Below are 19,915 nucleotides of genomic sequence, written 5' to 3' on the forward strand. Positions count from 1 at the left end.
AGTCGGTCTCGGCTGTCTTGGTTGTTTCTGGTTAGGGGTGCACCTACGTACCCTCTTGCCTAAGCAACTCTGGCAAAGCTCCTAGGCACAGGCAACACTTAGCAAGCTTAGTTATAGTGATATTCAGCTCTTAGCAGTGATCAGCTCTTTTGTAGTGATTCTTAGCTTATAAGCTTGCTAAGGTGCCTTGGCAGACACAGGGAGAGAGAGGAGAAGCGCCGTATGGAGTTCCACAGATGAATCTTTATTAGCTTCTTCCGTGAAGGGTTCTAGGGACAGCTCTTCTACTGAGCTGGGGGAAAAGTGGTGTTTTTATAGGGTACTGAGGTTTTGAAAAGGGGTCCAATAGTATGAGTCGGGGTAGAAAGTGACCTGTTGTCTTACAGGGAGATAAGAGAGGGTCTAAGCGCGGGAGAAGGGTTATTTTGGCCTAGTCACCATGACTAGGCATTTCTGCTCTTAGGCGACTGACCGCTAGAGAGGCCTACCAGGCCTCACGGCTGCAACAATTCCACTTTCTGTATTTAATAAAAAAGAGTTCCCTATAGTTCTTTTAAAGCAATAGACAAGGCATGAGAACAGAACTAATACAATGACAATTACAATGAAAATCTACAGAATTCCCTTAGCAAGAGATGTAACCCATCTTGTTAATCTCTATTGACTGTCTTGGTTGTTTCTGGTTAGGGGTGCACCTACGTACCCTCTTGCCTAAGCAACTCTGGCAAAGCTCCTAGGCACAGGCAACACTTAGCAAGCTTAGTTATAGTGATATTCAGCTCTTAGCAGTGATCAGCTCTTTTGTAGTGATTCTTAGCTTATAAGCTTGCTAAGGTGCCTTAGCAGACACAAGGAGAGAGAAGCGCCGTATAGAGTTCCACAGATGAATCTTTATTAACTTCTTTCGTGAAGAGTTCTAAAGACAACTCTTCTACTGAGCTGAGAAAAAAGTAGGGTTTTTATAGAGTACTGAGGTTTTGAAAAGGGGTCCAATAGTATGAGTCAGAGTAAAAAGTGACCTATTGTCTTACAGAGAGATAAGAGAGAGTCTAAGCGTGAGAGAAAAGTTATTTTAGCCTAGTCACCATAACTAAGCGTTTCTGCTCTTAAGCGACTGACCGCTAGAGGCCTACCAGGCCTCACGGCTGCAACATTTCACCATCTTCCAGGCTATCTCAAATTGATGTGAGATCACTGTACGGTTCTTCAGAATATGTTTCTGCATGTTTTTGAGAGTTACTACACAGCCACTGATCTTCACCAACTCACTGGCCAGCCAGAGCCCTTCCTTGGTCCTCAATTCTGGACACTAACAGAATTTCACAAGACTGGCTGAGTAGATTCATGGACATGAAAATGCAAAAACAAATGCACACAAGACACTGATTGAACTGCAGCCTAGGAGGGAAAAAGCCAGAGATAATCCAAGCCTTTTGCAGGCAGCAGGCTCCTGAGAAAAGAAGATGATTTCAGGCAGGTCCAACTGCATTGTAACGCCTTCCAAGATTAGCAGTTTGCACACCACTTCTGAGGCGTACCCTGCTCCTGTCTGTCGGTGTTGCTGACCTCCATTTGGCTGCTTTTTGAGGGAAGCCCCATGATTAGGACACCTCACTTGAATTCCACAGGGCTGAAGGGAATTAAATATTTGTCTGACAGCAGAGGAGGAAGAGAGAGAGAAAAAAAAAGTGAGCCAAAGGAGCTCCTTCCTACTCTGCAAAGAACTTGAACTCGTACATGCCTACCAGGATGAGGGAGGATAGAGAGGTTCAAGTTTCAGGGCATTGTTTATGGTGTAAGAGAGGCCCCTTGTGAAGGAACCTGTAGGAAAATTTATGGGGAAGGGCAAAACAGAGTTGCTGAGCACAAAATGCGAGATGATGTTACTACAAAAAAAATAAAAGTCTAAGTGTTGGTACCCAAGAGGTATTTCCCAAGACTGTCAAAGAAGGTTTGGAAAATGGAGACGTGGCCTCTGGAAAAGTGAGAAGATCATCAAGGCCATTCTTCCTATAGTGTTAAAAGCAAGAATTGTACTGGCAGAAGATTCAAGTTTACGTCTCCCAGTAACTCAGGAGATCCAGAGGGACCAAAAAACCAAATCGATGAGGTGCCCTCTTGGGGATGTTGGGAAGGCTGCAACAGGCACAAGAAGACAAGGAAATCTTTATTGATTTGCCCAAAACTGCACTCATAATCAATAGGACAGACTTATGCCTCCAAACATAAAGACTATGAATTGGTGGTGAAATCAAAGCATAAGTATAGACAGACTGCAAACATTTTAAGAATAAGGGTTACAACTATTTGGTTACAAAGGTAGTAATTTTACTTTTTTTTTGTTTGAAGTTTATCCTTCAGTCATTCTTATGAAATGGAAATGTGCTGCCAGAACCAATTTATTATCTAACATGTTGCAACAGCTACTGCTTTTCATTAGGAGATGCTACAGCAGTGTTTATTCAAACATTCAATAAGAGCAATTTCACTTCTCACCTTAGATTGTTTGTTCAGGTACACACTGATATTGATGCTAGCAGGCATCAAGTTAAAAATCACACATTAGAAACATAAGCTTCCACCGGTTTTACCCTTGTGTTTTGTCACTGCAGATCACATAAATCAAAGCAGTGATTTTTTTCCCCTTTCCTCTGCTTTTAAGCATATTCTACTGTAGGTTGTTTTTACTTGGGTCAGGAGATGGCTATATAATACATTAGACATTTGCTTTTGCAGACTTGGGAAATAATTTAATCAGTTTATGAATGAGGCTTAAAGAAACAGAAAGCTTCCTAATGCAAATGCAGCTGTGACTGATAAGGACAATGGACAGAAATCCTTGACTTGATTAACTTAGTGACCTAGAAAGAGGGATGTGTCTCATTCCAACAGCGCAGAACAGAGAAACACTCATTAACTGTTCCTTTCGACTGAAAAGATCCGAAGCACTCACTTCCGCACCCAAAGGAGCCATTCACCAGAAACTTGGACACACTAGGGAAGCTTTTCTTTCAGTTTCTGGCTGTACAAAGTCGAACAGAGGCACAGACCTCACATAAATGTCTTTCTCTCTCCCCCTCTCCCTCTCTTCCTCCCTGCATTGGCTTTTCAGATGGTTCAGCTGGTCCTAAACCACATACAGTAAGAAAGATTATTTGAAAAGGACTTGATTCACTTTGATGTGTCATTTTGTTTTAATGGGATGACTTTCTAAAGACATGCAAAAACTCTTGAATATTTCATAACTGTATGCACACTGTGTACATCTGCCTGGTAATTGTATGGGAGGGAGCAGAACTCATCAAGGCTAATCTTAGTAAGACCTTTAATAATACTCCAGATATATCTTACACCTTTCAAAACCCTATGGACAGCAGCTAATTAAATCAACACTCTTCTGGTACAGATGGGTTAAGACTAGTTATCTCTGTCTTGCAGGTGGAAGGATAGAAACAACATGACATGCTGCAGAATTTAGAAGCTGCAGTCATTTCCTCCTCCAGCTCATGCCTCTAAGTGCACACCCCAAAATCCCACAGAGCAGCCCAGTTGCGTGAGAAAAAGGGGTCACACACTGCCCTGGGAGAGTTTAGGCACTGAGAGAGAGAGAGGACATGAACCCAGAACCTGCCTCCTGACCCCAAGGACTCCCGCCACAGGCAACAATGCTAAACAGCACTGACATTTTTACACAGAAAAGAAATGGAACACAGAGGTCTCATAAAGAATCAATTAGATATTGCAAGAGAATGCAAAATAAAGGTGAGGGACATACAGAATATCAAATGGAGAGGAGAAAGGCAGGAGGACATTCTCCTAGGGCTTGCTCACGTCCTCACTCCAGCTATCACAAGCCTGATTGGCATGCAGGAGGATGGGAATCCAGAAGTGTAGCAGAGCTGGAAAGGAAGCCAGAAGTTCCTTATCTTGCCACGGTGGTCCCATTCCTCCAAATAACAAAAGTTTGGAATATTAATTAACATGCTGAAAGTCTGACCACAAGAGCAGATTTCTAATTAGCTACTGATAGTGCTGGAAAGCTGCTTCAGAGTCAAGGCTGACTCTACTGGCCACACACAGGGTATGGGCCCTGACTGACTGAAAAGCTAACAAACCTGGACACTACTTACTCCAGTGATTCATGCATAAGAGGGTAAAAAGAGCACATTAACACTGGCTTATAACATGGTGGACTTGCAGCATATCACCAAGGATCCAAACAGCGCTTCTTAATTAAAACATTTATGTCTTACTGCCTGTATCAGCCTACACATCTTTCCTTCACTCATCTCCAAATACCAATGTTCAAAAACAGCACACAGAGTCATGAGAGCTCACCTAAGCCTCAGCCCTGCTTGGTTAACATCACTAAGCAGAACTCACACTTGGATAAGGATTGAAGGCAGATGTATTGGGGATGGCAATGCCAATGCCAGGAATCTTCAATGGATGGAGCTCTTCCACAACCCTGGACTGACAGTATGAGAGTTAAATATTTTAGATGATCAAAAGGGCAACAGGGATCTTTGGGAGTGTCACTGCTGTGTCTGATCCCAGAGAGCTATCTTAGATTTCCACAGCAATTTTAACCTCACCACTCTCACCAGCATTGCCACCTCTCCCCTCCAAATGTTTCTCCTCATAATGGAAGTCTTCTATTTGGGGAGTCCAAATTCAGGGGTGTCCCCTGAAGCTTAAACGTATTTTTCCAACCATATCTGAATCAGAACAAGATTCATAAGAAGTGAGGGCACAGCAGTGATTTAATGGAGAACTCGAGCAGGAAAAAACAGGAGTCAGGCAACAAAAAATGACAGGCACTGAGCAGCAGAGAAGCTGAGGACCACCTAAGCAGAGCTCAATACAGCTTGCACAGCAGGAACATCTCAGCTGCTGGGCATGGCCTCACAACGAGGGCAGAACAAGGTGTGCAAGGGAGGGGGGGCCTAGCTCCAAAGAGCCCAAAGCACACAGAAACAAGCCATGAGTCCTTCTGGCAGGGATAATGGGCCAGAAGTGGGATCCCTGGCTGCAGGGGGGAAGCGGGAGATGCCAGCTGCTCCTGCCAGACTCTGAGGCTGGCACACGGTGATTGATGGGGGACATGCGAGATGCATAAAGGAAAGGAACTGTGAGGAGAAGGAAGAACCAGCTAATTTAGCCACAAGCAGCTAACACAGCCAAAATCGTGCTAGGGTCAGGAGCCAGACAAAAATTAGGAACTTTGACTTGACAGGAAGATGCTTGGCAAAGAGAAAAGACAACCTAGTTTCTTCACAAAAAGTCTGTGGAAATGGAGGCTGCTAGGAAGAACAAAAGGAGCATTTTTTTAGGGGGAAAAAAATCCAATCCATCACAAGGTGCAAGAAGAAAGGAGGCAATGAAGGAAACCTGATCTAGAAAGGGAGCAGGGAGCAGAGTGCCTGACATGAGCTGGAAGGATGAGTTAATTAGTGGCAAAAGAAAGAGCCAGGAGAGATTTATGAGTTTGGAACAAATCACTTAATTACAGATGGAGCAAATAAAGCTTTCACCTAAAATCTACTTCTTAATGCATCTCCCGGATAGTTTGGTGTGTGCCCTGCTGATAAGGAGCTAGTTTAAAATAAAAGCACAAATCTCTGAGTACCTAAAACCAGCAATTTGTGGGTCTTATCCTGCTGGGAAGACTCATGTGACTTCAGCCAGCCACATCCAAACCATTGGTGTTTAGGAGGCAGAAGAGGCAGATCAGAGCATGGGAGGAGCAAAGCTCTAATTCCAGGAAAGCAGCTGGCAAGGGCACATGGAGGCAAACACCCAAACACACTATCAGAAGTAGAACCTGCAAAAAGTAGCCTTTACATATTCACAGTTAAGGGCATAGGCCAGGCTTGACTAGAGAAAGAAGGGAAAAAAAAAGCACCAACAAATATAGCCTGAAACTAAGGGGGGAGGGGGAAGCATGAGTGACCCAAGGAATACTCAAATTATGTTTAATTAAAAGCAAATTATTGCAAAATTGCAGGAACCTCTCTAATCCCATCACTGACACCTTATTTTTCAGCCACTTTATCTATTTTTTTTAATTTCTTTTTTAGTCAGAAGAGAAAAAATATTTTATTAATTGAATTAATAAAATCCCTTGTTGACTCCAGTCCATCCTGGGTGATAACAAATCCTTTCCAGATGGATTGTAATTTCCATTTAATCTTTTATTCCTCTGCCGACCAGCAACACACAGGACATGAGAACTCAATTTCTAGACATCCCTGCCTTGGTGCTGTATCACCAGGGGTAACTGTAACAGCCCTTTAAGTGGCTTTACTCCATTTTGAGACCACATTCAAAGTCAGCTTCCTTTAGTAGCCACACAAATAGTGAATCCTGCCCAGCCTTCAATCCCATTTGTTAAAAACTGTCTTCCCAGAACTTATCCAAAGAGGTGAAGAATCTGCTTATATTAAGTCTGATTCAAAAGCTGAAAGCTTAGATTTGAAGAAGCACTGTGTCTTGTACTGTGTTGCATTTCCCAACACAAACCATGCTTTTGGTGACGCTCAGTGTAGTTATGAATGTGTCTGCATGGCTAAATCACTGACTGTGGCTGCTTTCTCACATACTTTAGAAAACTGTATTAATATCATGATCAAAACTTGCAGGAACTGAGTAAGAAGTGGCATCCTTTAATAATTAAAAAACAAACAAAAAACAAAAACAAAAACTGGACAATCAAGAGCAGAAAATTCCATTTTAGTGCTTCAGCTCTATGTGTCCAGATCATTAATTAATCTTTGTACATCACAGGATTCCCAACCTTCAACCGAGCCATTAACCAGGATGCAAAATGATTATAGTAGCTCTCTTCCCTCTTTTCTCTCTCTCTTCTCTTGCCCTGCACAAGGCAGCCATAATGAAGACCTCCATGGTCAAAGGGTGAGTGAAAGCTCCTTCTAAGACCATCATGGATAAGGAAGGTGGAAAGAGCAATAAAGACAGCCACTTTTCTCAGCTGTTTTAAACAATATATCCTTTTATCACCACTAATGCTTTCCTGCATCAACTCGAAAGAACAAACTCCTTCCCTATTCAATGATGGTTAAGGGATTAAAACAGAATTCCCTCACTGTAAGCGACAGCCACATACAATACAAATTCCTCAATCTGAAGTAAACCCAAAGAAAACATTTCTTTAAAAAGAAAGGATGGATGGGTGTAGCAAGAGGAGGATGTCTTATGGAATGAAGGTTGAGCTATCCCAAACTGGGCCTCAGATTTGGGCCCATGTAGTAGTAGATAAACCTGTGGCGCAGTTAGAAATTCACTTAAGGTGTATACATACTTTAGCTGGGACAGTTAGGATAGAAACACGGTCACTGCCTTAAACTGAAATAGTTTACATATTTGCTCACGCTGAATACCAATACAAATGCACCTGCAACTGTAAACTATTCTGCACTATATAAAACCAGCCATTTCAAGAATAAAGAGGAGAACGTATGTTATTAATCATATTGATTGGACCTGCGTTTGTTCCGTCTCCAACTCCAAACAGGGTCTCTGATTTCATCTGGCGCCTTTGAACAGGGACCTCTCTTTTGCTTTTTATTTTTGCTTAAATGCAGATGCTCAGATGCAGATTTTATTTTGATTTTATTACGCTTCAATGCGGATTTTATTCTGATTTTTATACTTTTCATTTAAATATCGATCTTGCCTCGACACGGTGAAAGTCTATGCCATTTTGGGTTGTTTTGTGTGTAAGATTCGGACTGAACATTCGACCGAACAGGACACAAGCAGCGCTGAACTTGCAGAGCTGTAGTTTGGAGAGCGTAGTGATTCACCCGAATGGGAGCAGCGACACACAGTGAAAGGGAGAGGTAAGCAGCTGACGCAAGGGAGACAAAAGATTTTAAAAGCATGGAGAAGGCTTTTCACGCAGCAGAGCAACTCTTAACAACAATTGCCTCAAAAAGGGGCGAAAAGATAAAAGAAACTGATATAGGACAGTAAACCCTATTGGTTCGAAAAAAAGGAAAGTTAAACTAGCCATCGCTTCGTTTTAGTGAAGCAGAATGAAAGGAAATAAGTAAATTATTATGAGACTGTTATTTCACAAGGGAAAAAAGTGAAGATTTGTTCAGAGTTAGGCGTGATTTGGAAAAAAGTGATAAATACCTTGAAAACGTTCGCTGCGAAAAGCAGAGCTGCCATTTGGGCTTTAAAAAAGGCAGCCCCTCCCTTCGAATCAGGGGTGTCCCTCTCCGAACCAAAAGAGCTGAAAAAACCATCTAAAGTAGCAAGGTTTTTCTGTATAAATTCCATGCATCCCGTCAGAGGCAATGCAGCTCTGCTTTGCTCTTCCCTACGTGAAATAGTAGATACAGCAAATAGCCACATGAGCCGTATGCAGCAAGTGTTTCCTCCAACGCCCGGGGAGAATGAGAGTGAATGAGAAACATCTCGGCCGCCAGGCTCAGGGGGCATGGTGAAAGACGAGGAGGCAGGCGGGGCCAAAGGCGGAGCGGGGCGGGCACAAGTGATGCAGCAAGGAGGCAGAGTTTGGGGCGGTGCCGAGAGCGGGGCAGTGTCAGCCTTCTCCCTGCCGGAAAAAGAGCTGACGTCACCAGCACATGTGACCAAAACAAACATAGCAGCCTCCATGTCGGCTTCCGAGAACTCAGACCCAATTCCATCTGAAGTTCCTGCTCCCCCGCAGCCTGCATCAGCGAAGTACGTCATCTGATCACTACTTCTCGACACGGGTGTGGACACTTCTACTATAAATCAACTGCATTGGCTGCCTAATCTGCCCCTGCAATCTCCCTACACCCACATTGTGGGGGTGGGCGGCATGAGTGTCTCCTTAAGGAGCACAGACACTATCAGTATTATTTTTGAAGACAATCAAGTCATTGTGACTCAACCCTATGTTATGCCAATGCCCGAAGAGCTTCCAGGATTGCTAGGCAGAGATGGTGAAGGCATGCAGTGAAGTGGACACACCTCAGCACGGCACATCAGTGCAGGTAAACAACTGAAGAAAGCTGTTTGGAAGGATCCTCCAAGGCCGAGATGAAGGAATTCTCACAGCACTTCAACAAGTGATTCAACAGAACAGCATGTGGACATTGTAAGAAAAGACCAAAAGGAGAAAATACAATCATTCGTTCCTTTGTTGTGGAGCAATCCATCATTGTGTAGGAAACACAATGTGAGAAAGGGACATCCTATCATAAAGAAGATAAAATAGAAAATGAAATGGAAATGAGCTTTTAGCCAGAGTTATTCATTGTGTGTAAGTTTGAGTTATGTTTCCACATGTTAATGTTGTTGAAATTGATTTTTGTGCGGTTTGGTTCGAGATTGAGTTACATATTGTTAAATATATAATTTTAAAGTTTATTTCAAGTTTGTACCCTGATAAGTTTAAGTTAAGTTTATATTTAAGTTTCAAGAAGTTTAATTAGTAATGAATTTATATTTTATTGATTTGCTGTATATGGATTCTATAAGGTTACTGCAAGTTGTAGATTTTTTGTCAAGATTTGTTTGTGCTGAATTTAAGTGTTGTTTGATTTAAAAGGTGATTTACAGTTTATAAAAGATATGTTTGTTTAATTTGTAAAGTTTAGTTATTTCTCTCCAGAAATGAAACAGTTTCAATTAAAATGATGATGATGGAACATTGATAAATAAGATTTGAGGAGAAGATGCAATTTGTTAGATCCTTGATTTTATTGTTGGTTGTGAATTGTTTCAGTCTTTTGTGTTTCATTTTGAATTAACAAGTGTACGAGAGTCTTGAAACACAATTTGATATGTTAAGTATTGATATATTGATTATATAGTATGAAAATATATATAAAAATTGATAGTATTTGTAAGTTGATATTACAGTTTTTTGCTTTATTTGTTTATAGAGTTTTTCAAAAGGCATTTGTCATTTTGAATTTTTCTATTTGTTTTTTTAGACAGTTAAGCATTTCGTAAATACTGCTGTTAAAAAATGTAGTTGTATTGTTAAGTGCAAGTCAGAATTTTTTCTTAAGTTTCATTTTAAGTATATAGTTTGTCTCTTTTGTAATCCATCTTGTATGTTTTATGCAATGTTTTTGCATGTCCTTTTGAAATTTCATTTGATTTTTAACTATGTTATGCATTTCTTTTGGAATGAGATTTTGGGCTTGTTTTGGTACCTCTTGTGTGAGTAGAGGCACTGCATTTCAGTTTGTTAAATCTTTAAGTGTTTTTCAGAAGGTCTTAGAGAGAGATACCTGAAGCATCATTGATGATTTTTCCATCAGCTGTTGATCCTGTGATTGTTCCAATTGGTGCTCAGCTGTTTTCAAGAAAAGTTCCAGAAAGGATGAGTTCCTGAGTGATCTGATCAACTGTTCATCTTAAGTTTTAAGTACTTCTTTTGTGTAAAAATGTTATGACAGTTTGTTGTATTTTAGGCATTTTATGTTCATTGTTGTTAGAGGTTTTATTTAAAGGATATATTAAAGAGCATCACTCCAACTTGAAGTTTGGGTCCTGGCCAGACTCTGATTTCAACTTGGACGGATGTTGTTTGCCAACAAAGCCCAGAGGTTTCTGCTCCAAAAAATAATATGCAGGTCTTCTTGACTTGGCAAGCTGATCCTATTAGTATAACAGCTGACTCAACTTTGAAGTGAAACCTGATGTCCTTGCCTGGGAAAGGGTATCAGGATCTTCACTGAAGGAAAGTGTTTCAACAGTTTGCAGTCTCTGAGGTGATGACAAAAATGATTTGATAATCATGTTTCATTTTCAGTAGTATGCCAATTTTTTTCTTTGTGTTGAACATTTTTATTTGAAGTCTTTTGTCATGCTATATAATACGCATGTCATGTTTTATATAGCGAAAGAGAAGAAGCATATTGAATGCAAATTTAAGCAGAATCCTGAATGTTGAAGAAAATTTAGTATGTTTGAAACTTTTGACAAGTTCTTTTGTAAAGTCCACTTCATCGATCACTTATCTGTAGCTTTAAAAGATGCCCCAGATTTATCTGCAGAAGTGCAAGAACATCTATTTCGTTCCCTTGCCTTTGAGAATGCCAACTCACATACCAGGACTGTTTTATCCTCCCTTTCCCAAGGCTGTGGAGTTGATGAGATGCTGGTAAAAGCTGCCAGAGCTGAACAAGACAATGAGACAGCAGCATTCACAGCAGCTATGCAAGATGCCATAGAGCAACAGGGACACATCATTGCAGCTGCGTTGACAGAAAGCAACATCACCCATCCCAGTAACAACAGAGAAGCCTACAGTCGTGATACATCACCAGGCAGTGAAGAAAAAGAAGAGAGCGCAGACAATTTTGGGACTTTATATTTAGAACCTGTGTATGGATGAATGGCAGGGACTGAGTACTGTGCTTTTATCTTTTTGCTTTTAATGGCTGGGATCGGGGGGTTTTTTGGGTGAATTAAGTTGTGCTTTGCTTGTAACAGTGTATGCAAAAAGTAGCGAGCCATGCCACAGAGCCAGTTTGGATAGCTCTAAAGAAAAAGAGGGAACTTGTATCAAGAGCAGGATGTGTTATGGAATGAAGGTTGAGCTATCCCAAACTGGGTCTCAGATTTGGGCCTGCAAGGCCTCAGATTTGGGCCCATGTAGTAGTAGATAAACCGGTGGCACAGTTAGAAATTCACTTAAGGTGTATACATACTTTAGCTGGGACAGCTAGGATAGAAACAGTCGCTGCCTTAAACTGAAATAGTTTACATATTTGCTCACGCTGAATACCAATACAAATGCACCTGCAACTGTAAACTATTCTGCACTATATAAAACCAGCCATTTCAAGAATAAAGAGGAGAACGTATGTTATTAATCATATTGACTGGACCTGCGTTTGTTCCATCTCCAACTCCAAACAGGGTCTCTGATTTCAGATGGGAGGTGGAGACACTGAAAATCTCTGTCAAAAAGGAATGTTAAAGCCATTCAGCTGTTGAAAACAAAGTAATAACAGTTTATTAATTTACAGGAGAGAACATGCATTTAAACTTTAGCCTATTTTTCCAAGAGCTGCAAAGGGTCTTGAGAGTCTACTGGCATAGCCTGAAGAGATGACCCTCACACCAGTGCAAGGGCTTGCTCAAGCTACCCATTTTGGGCTCCCCAACACCCTCAAAGGGGAATATTCAGCAAAATGATGGGGGGGGGGTCTCAAAGGCTGGTGCAAACATCTAGGAGAGAGGCATGAAGGCTTTCTTAACCTTTCATTTTGCACAAGCTGGCACTTCATCAGTGCCTTTTGCAGTTGGGTCACTACATCTCAGGAGTTTTCAAAATGGGAATGTCCTGAACCACAAGCCTGCACTTGTAGTGCACTTCACTAGGTCTAGGTCTCCATGCAAAAAGAGAAAAAACTCTGTTCAGACAAGTCTAGAAAAGAAGCCATCTCTTTCCACTTGGCATAACCATTCCAAAACAACTCCAGTTCCATTAATTTGCCTATGTTTAACTGCTGTATGCATGTAAAAACAAGTAACAGCAGCACTGAAAGCCACAATGAACTGCTATATTAAATGACTTTTGACTCCCCTTTAGTAGTCACCCAACCCTGCAGTGAGCCAATTAAAATACAATTACTTTAAGGACTAATAAAGAATAGCCTTGATAAAATAAATCAGGTTTATAGTCCCTAATTATTTTTCACTTTTCCTCAGATGGCTTACCTGTGCTTATTAAAATACCATTCCTGAGTACCTACAGGTAGACAGCTAATGATTTTAACCAGAAAAAGGTTTCAACCACTATTGTTCAAATGTTGATCACATCTGTATAAAATCACATTCCTAATAATAGAATTTAATTTTACTGAGCAATATGTACAGGGATATGCTAACACTAAGTTCCTAGTTTCAAGAATAACTTTACTTATCATATGGGTATATGTCTATAAATGCAGACATCTTTTTCAAAAAACCGTTAAAAAATACACACACATAAACACATAGATAATACAGAAACACAGAGGTGAAACTGCACAGTCCAGGCACAAAGAATCCAGTAATTTAAACAGATGTTTGGTTTAAGGTGCAGGACATGAGGCAACTCCCTTCAACAGAGCATCCAGCTGATTTTCTGAGAAGGAAAGAAATGAGCAGTCATAGACATGAAGCTGGAAGCTCCCTACACTGTCACTGAAACACTGCTTCAAAGATGTCTTGGGCAAAGATACCTTAGTATTCAAGGCAAGGAAATTGTCAGTGCTACAGAGACTGAAATTTGTCTTCTTTTTTATTCAACCACAAAAATAGCTCTTTGGTTAAAAAGTGAAAACAAAACTCAATACACCATTCACTAAAAAAAAAAAAAAAAAAAGAAGAAGCAGTGGCTAAAAACTAAACTAAGTTAAATTAGAATCAAACACAATACTAGGACATTTCTGATGCTAGGCACCTGAAGAGAATGCACCCCAACCACAACCTACCATAGATTTCTTAACTGAGGAAAAAGTCAGCTAAAAAAACTTCAACACACGTATACTTTACATTCTTTGCAAAGTAGCTCAATTCCCTCTCCTCTTTTGGCTGTCAAAATGAAGAACTGGGAAGCATTTACCCAAAGATTGGCAGAATCTGTCAAAGATTTAGTGGTGTAATTGATAGGAAATCTAGTGTGTTTAGACAGCAGTGACTGACATCAGCCTGGCATGCCAAAATTGTTATGCTATTACAAAACATGTCCAACAAAAAAGGAGTACAGGTTCTGGCAGCTTATAATGGCAGCTTGCTTGCATATGACCAAAAGTGGCTTCATCCAAAAGATACAGAACCTGGATCTACTCTGTGAAATATTAAAAATGAGTATGTGGCCAGTAATATGTAAAAGACACTGAAACAGAGACTGGTAAATAGTGGAGCTATATGGAACAGTGGCATCACTGTCACAAAAGGAAGTGGAGAATATCATGTCCTTCAGATGGAAAAAACCCAAGGAGCTGGATTTAATAACAGTATAACTACCTACAAAGCTTTCCATCTCCAATGAGTGCCAGATCATTAGTATGCTTGACTCAGACTGATAGTGAAGAGAAAACTAGAAGCTGTGAGCAGAGCAACAAGAAATAGAGTGAGATATGGCTCAAACCACAAGGTGAATTCAATATACAGTTCTCGCCCAAAGGGAGCTTAGTCAAGAAACACAAAATACAGCTGAAATATTTAACAAAGTATAGCTCTCCACAAAGGCATCTGCACGTTGCTGTCTTGCACAATGTATTGACAATGGAATCACTCAAAATCTGGTTACCAACTCTACTGACAAGCTCTCAGTGTTCAGCAGCTCAAACTAACTAGATAAAGCAGTTTTCTAACAAATATGAATTAATATCACCACCAAATGGTTGGAAGGCTTCAAAATAAAGACTGTATTCACTAACACTGGTATGGGCAATACATCAAATGTATCAAAAATGCTTGCAATTTAACTGTTTAAAAATTTTTAGATTTAACTTCCTTCAAGACTCATTTCTTGTGATATATATACAGGCCTAGCATGAATGTTCAGGTTTTGCATGCAAAGCTATGTTGCATATTTGCTGGTTATATGCTTTATTATTTTTTTAAGATGTCTCTAGGCAGACAAAAGGTTTACAACTCCAAGCTCCCCAGAAGGCATCTGAGAATATCTATTGGGAGACAGCTTTTCAAAGATCAAAGAAAAGAAACTTCCTATCCCACAACCCAAAAATATTAATGTTCAACTGAATTATCTCTCTTGTTTTTTGGCTGGCATACTTAAAAAGTGCAGTTGTAACCAAATTCCTCTCTCCCTCTGTCAACTTGTCATCCAGAAATTTTGTAATGCCAATGCAAGTTTGTAGTATCAATCATATAATAAACTTTAATAGTGTAAAGGATGTATACAAATTCAGGCAAAGTCTTTTAATACATTTCTTGAGCAACTGCTTGACACAACTTTTCAACAGGCTGAGAAAGTTGCGGCTGTTCATCCTGGAGAAGGCTCCAGGAAGACCACATAGCAACCTTCTAGTACCTAAAGGGGGCTGCAAGAGACCTGAAGAGGGACTTTTTACAATGGCATGTGAGGATAGGAAAAGGGGGAATGGCTTTAAGATGAAGATTATTAGATTTAGAATAGATATTAGGAAAAATTCTTTAGTGTGAAAGTGCTGAGGCACTGGCACAGTTTGCTCAGAGAAGCTGTGGATGCCCCCTCCCTGGATATGTCTTATACATAAGAGCATACACCTACTAAGATTAGTACTATGATGACAAAGAAACTCAAATTAATCATCAGTGAAAATTAGGAATCATTTTTCCCCAAATCTGTCATACCTTAAAGGAGAGTTTTACAAAAAGAAACAAACAACTCCCCCCAAAAGACCACCACAAACAAAACCAAAACCAAAACCAAAACCAAAACCAAACCACCACAACCAAAACCAAACGCTGCATTAAAATCCAAGCTTTTCTAAATAACCAGTGTAAATATATTATTGTAAAAATCAAAATGGTCAAATACTACATGCCTTCATCAGCTAGAGAATACAGAGATGAAAGTGGCCAATTTGATAAAGGTGGAAACAAAATCACCAACTAGAAACTTTAAAAGCTGCTTCAGGGTTCCTCTGCTCTCTGAAACACTAGGATATCATTAAAGCTGGTACAAACCAGGTGCCCTCACAGAAGCAAATGATGGCCCTGATCCTGCAAATAGCTTGCGAGTGCTTCCAGGACTAGAGTGGATGAATTGAAATAACTTACTTTTTTTCTGGCTTGTGACCACAGGATCATCTATATTCTGCACAGAAGACAATCCATTGCAGGCAGGCAAACAAATTAGATATTCTTGGGGTTTGCAAGCTGAGGCTGTTATTTATCAGTAACAACTGCAGTAATTACACTGCAAATGGCCACCTGTTTAAATTACTCAGGTATTTGTGTTCCAGGAAGACTACTGGGAAATCTGGGCACATGAAGTTTTAATGAAGGACGTCCACAGTTCAATAATTGGGTTTGATTTTATTAAATAGAGAGCAATCCTTGGGAAGAAAACATAAATACATGCAGGTTTGAGGGGGAATGTTGCTATGATTTTCGGATGGCACCGAAATAACAACATGACTTTCGATATAATGGTGAAGATGAGCGCAAACTTTATTTTTCTAAATTCTACTTTTATAGAGTAGTTTGGTGCAAAGAACATGATTGTTTATTCAGCGTCTACACCCTGTTATAAACATCTTTTGCCAGTGAACATGTTAGAAAAACACCACCTGCAGATGGTTTCTCACTTCCCAAGGTTTGTTTGAATTCCTCCTTAAGATTTTCCCAAGCCAAAATGAGAAAGTTGCTCGCCTGCCTTTTACACAGACACTGGCAGAGCCTGAAGCCTAAATTCAGACCAATTGTCTGCACCCATAGGGGAACCAAGCACATAAACTGCTTACAAAGAGTGGACACATTCTATGTACTCCGCTGTGGAACAACAACTTCACTAAGTGGTTTAACTGCTGATCTTCCTTCTGCCTCCCATCCCTGTTTGCTCCCCTCTGTGCCCAGCACATCTGCCTTAACGCAGAGCTGCTCCTTGATGTTTTCTGGCTTCCTGGCCTAAATTTAAGATATACCATTTTGTTCCTCATTTCCTTGTCTCAATGCATTCAGGATTTACCGTCCTGCTACTGCTCCCAAAAATACACTGTCAGATTTTGTGCAGAAGAAATCTGCACACAAGTTATTTAGACCACGTCTCAGATCTGCCCTGAGATCAGCCTTTTAGGAAGGGATTCTAGGAAGAACTTCTGCAAAGTGGTTCAGAAGGATTTCAATGCATGCTTGTTGAATAGCTACTTCAGAAACTTCAACAAAAGCCACTGGATACACAAACTACGTTGGTAACTTATGCAACAGGATGCACTTACCATCTTAGGAGTGCATACATTCCTCCAAAGGGTGAAGCAGGGGGATTCCCAGCACACTGACAGGTGATAATGGAAACGTTGCATTTTCGCTTGGGTTTGAAGGCTGGTGAATTTATAAGGATCAGTGTAGCTTGATTATTATACTTGGTATGTTATCATCAAACTACTGTGGAGATTTCAAAGGCTTCCTGTGCTAGTCCATTTGACAGTGTTGGCAGTCTGCAATGTTGTGGTCATTAAATGAACTACATTACTTTTACTACAGAGCTCAGGGAAATAGGAAAACAAATTGACTTACAAAAAGAGGGACACGGAGAGTTTTTTGCTCAAATGGCAACCTGATAGGATATCAGTTGAGGATGGAGCCTTAAATAAATAGTTAAGAATTCCAACTAAGATGTGACGACTTCCTTACTGTATTAACAACTTCCATTTTCTTAAGACAATGCTGTGATGTCCCCCAAGAAGTTCTCGGATATGGAAGTGCTAAGCCTTTGCTCTTACTATTACTAGTCAGTTTTCTTAGACAAAAGCTTCAGGGCAAACTACTTTCCACTGCTGGACATACTCCCACTTTACTCAAAGGGTTAGTGATCATGTATTTGTTGCCAACTCACTGTCAATTTACTTTCCAACTAATTTAATACATCTTGCCTCTGAGGTGTTTTTTATTTTCTCCCCTGCTGATATCACTATGTCAGAGATCAAAAGCTCATTCCTATCTTCCAGCTCATGCTACATTCAAGTAAATTACCAGATATATTACAGAAAATTTGCAGCACTCATCCAAACATTGTCACAAGCAACCCAACAAAGCTCTGAACACTTTGCAGAATCGGGGGCACTGACAAACCAGGGCTGGAAAGCCAAGCTAATGAACCATGACAATGTGTCTCCTGTACCTAGCAGGAACTTACAGATGTGTGGGCTGGAAAGAAAAACCAAAATCCTATGGGGCAAGGGGGAGGAGGGCTGGAGGATGGAGGGCTGTGTTAAGGGGATAAAAGGGGAAAAAAAGATACAGAGGTTTTCTTTTAGCTTGGTTTAACAAAGCTAGTAAAGAGATTTGTAAAGCTTTGGCAGGTCTACATGGTTTTTAACCTGTTCTTGCCCACACATGTGAAGAAGGCCTTTCAGAATGCTCAAAAGAAAATAATGAGCAAATGTCTAGTAAAGACTAGGTCAAGCATTTCTGGCTCGCCTCTGTAACCCTTTCAGCACAAGCTAATCCTCCTTTGGCATTGAAATAAAGACATACAAACAGAAATCCCTTCTGTGTTGGCTGCCTGCCTGCCTAAACTATAGTGTCTGTAAACTTTCATTGAAAACCCTGTTGGAGTGAAAATTAATTCAGTGAAGACAATTCATTGCTCCAATAAGTGACTCTCTCATAACAAGACATACCTGACAGCTCAGCTTGATGACCTATGTCAGAGGAAAAAACACATGTATATACAACATGTGGAAACACAGAAAATGGGGCATACTGGGGTCCTGACTTGAAGTTTGCAAGAATACTTCAAAGTAAGAAACCTATGAGAGAATTTATTTCAATTCCGTCTTAAGTGCTCTCTAGTGCACACCAAAACCACCCCTCTCTCCAGCATTCTAGCACAATTATGTTCGTACCTCTGGGTAATTAGCTCTGATATCTTGAAAACAGTGAGAGAGAAATTAGCTGTGTGAAGGGATTAAAAGCCAGCACCATGGGATGGATCAGAGTCTGGATGCCAGGATATTCTGAAGAGAGCACCATTGCAACTTAAACAACAATTAGAAAGAAATATCTAAAAAAACTGTAACACAAAGAAAGAAACTTTAATGCAGAATGTACATGCTGCCTGTTATGGCCATCAGAAAACAAAACAGGGTAAAAGCACTAACTGAAAAAACATCAGTATCTGTTTATTTTAAAACATTAAAGAAATGAAAAGGCTGCTAGTTTAAGATTGCTGTCATATTAAATCATCTGGAAGACTATATCTAGGCTTCCCTGCCGCCAGCTTGAATGCAATTTGTATCTCAAAACAATTTCAGAGATACTTTGAATAAACCAAAACTCGCTAACAAGAAGGAAATCAAATGCTCCAAAATCACCATGACAAATCCAAATAGACTGAAGCAAAAAATCCCAGTTGGCAAACCAGCAAATGCAATTTCTGACCATTTCCCAATAATTTCCATGCCATACATCTTCAAGCTATTCAACTCTACTACCTATCAGATGAAATGTCTGGATAGATGGGAAGTGATTAGTGTCAGAGGAGTTCTTTAGAGGCTGAACTACCCAGTGCATTTAAGAGAAAAAAAAAAGAGTAGGACAAAAATAGAGTCAATCATGTAGGGTGATGGGTAATTTATTACAAGGAGTTTCTCCTGCTTTTCTGGGAGGGTTGCAGTGTCAAGCACACAGGATGAGAGAAACAACTCGAGAGACAGATCTTGACTGTTACTGGGGTTACAAAGATGACAGCTTCCACAGAGTGAAAGCTGTCAGGTTACAGTAGCCAACCAAGGGGTAACCAAAGGTATTTAAACAGTGAAAAACTTATTTTTTTCTTTCATCCTTCTTACTTTTCCCCTCTTTTACTACCATAACTGTCGACATCAGTTACCATCTCACCCTTTCCCATTGTGCACTACAGTGGCCATACAACAGGCAGACCTGCCAGTTGCACTGAAATAGAAAGGGTGACCAGCAGACAGATGCTTTCAGTTAAGATTATATGCCTTTTTTTTCCCCAGTCCTCTTCCCAATAAACAGCAGTTGCATGCATATTGCTTGTGCAAATCTGAACTATCCAGCACCAGGTTACAAATATTGACTGTTGCATTTCCTGGGCCAAATTTTCCAAAGGGCTCAGCTCCTATTCAGGGCTGTTAGATAAACCAGCTCATCTTTAAAGGGTCTGGCAAAATAATCAAGTCTCACTGTTATTCCCCAACAAAGCTACTTTTGAAAATGACATACCACCTTCTCTTCAGTTGTCAAAACAGAA

The 19,915-nt window shown here is 40.3% G+C and overlaps 1 protein-coding gene across 3 annotated transcripts in view; it reads right to left on the reverse strand.

The window, feature by feature from the left end:
• The window catches only part of LOC134563470 (adhesion G protein-coupled receptor L3-like), a 694,578-nt gene that overhangs the window by 285,966 nt on the left and 388,697 nt on the right, over positions 1–19,915 (reverse strand). The window contains exon 1 of one of the 3 annotated variants that reach the window (XM_063421390.1): positions 8,161–8,400. The exons of the other annotated variants lie outside the window; for them this stretch is intronic. Coding sequence (XP_063277460.1) covers positions 8,161–8,273 — 113 coding nt within the window. The 5' untranslated portion in view covers positions 8,274–8,400. Of the gene's footprint in view, positions 1–8,160; positions 8,401–19,915 lie in introns of those variants that run through there. 3 annotated transcript variants of the gene reach the window in all.

This window comes from Prinia subflava, chromosome W (assembly GCF_021018805.1).
Source record: "Prinia subflava isolate CZ2003 ecotype Zambia chromosome W, Cam_Psub_1.2, whole genome shotgun sequence".
Classification (NCBI taxonomy): domain Eukaryota; kingdom Metazoa; phylum Chordata; class Aves; order Passeriformes; family Cisticolidae; genus Prinia; species Prinia subflava.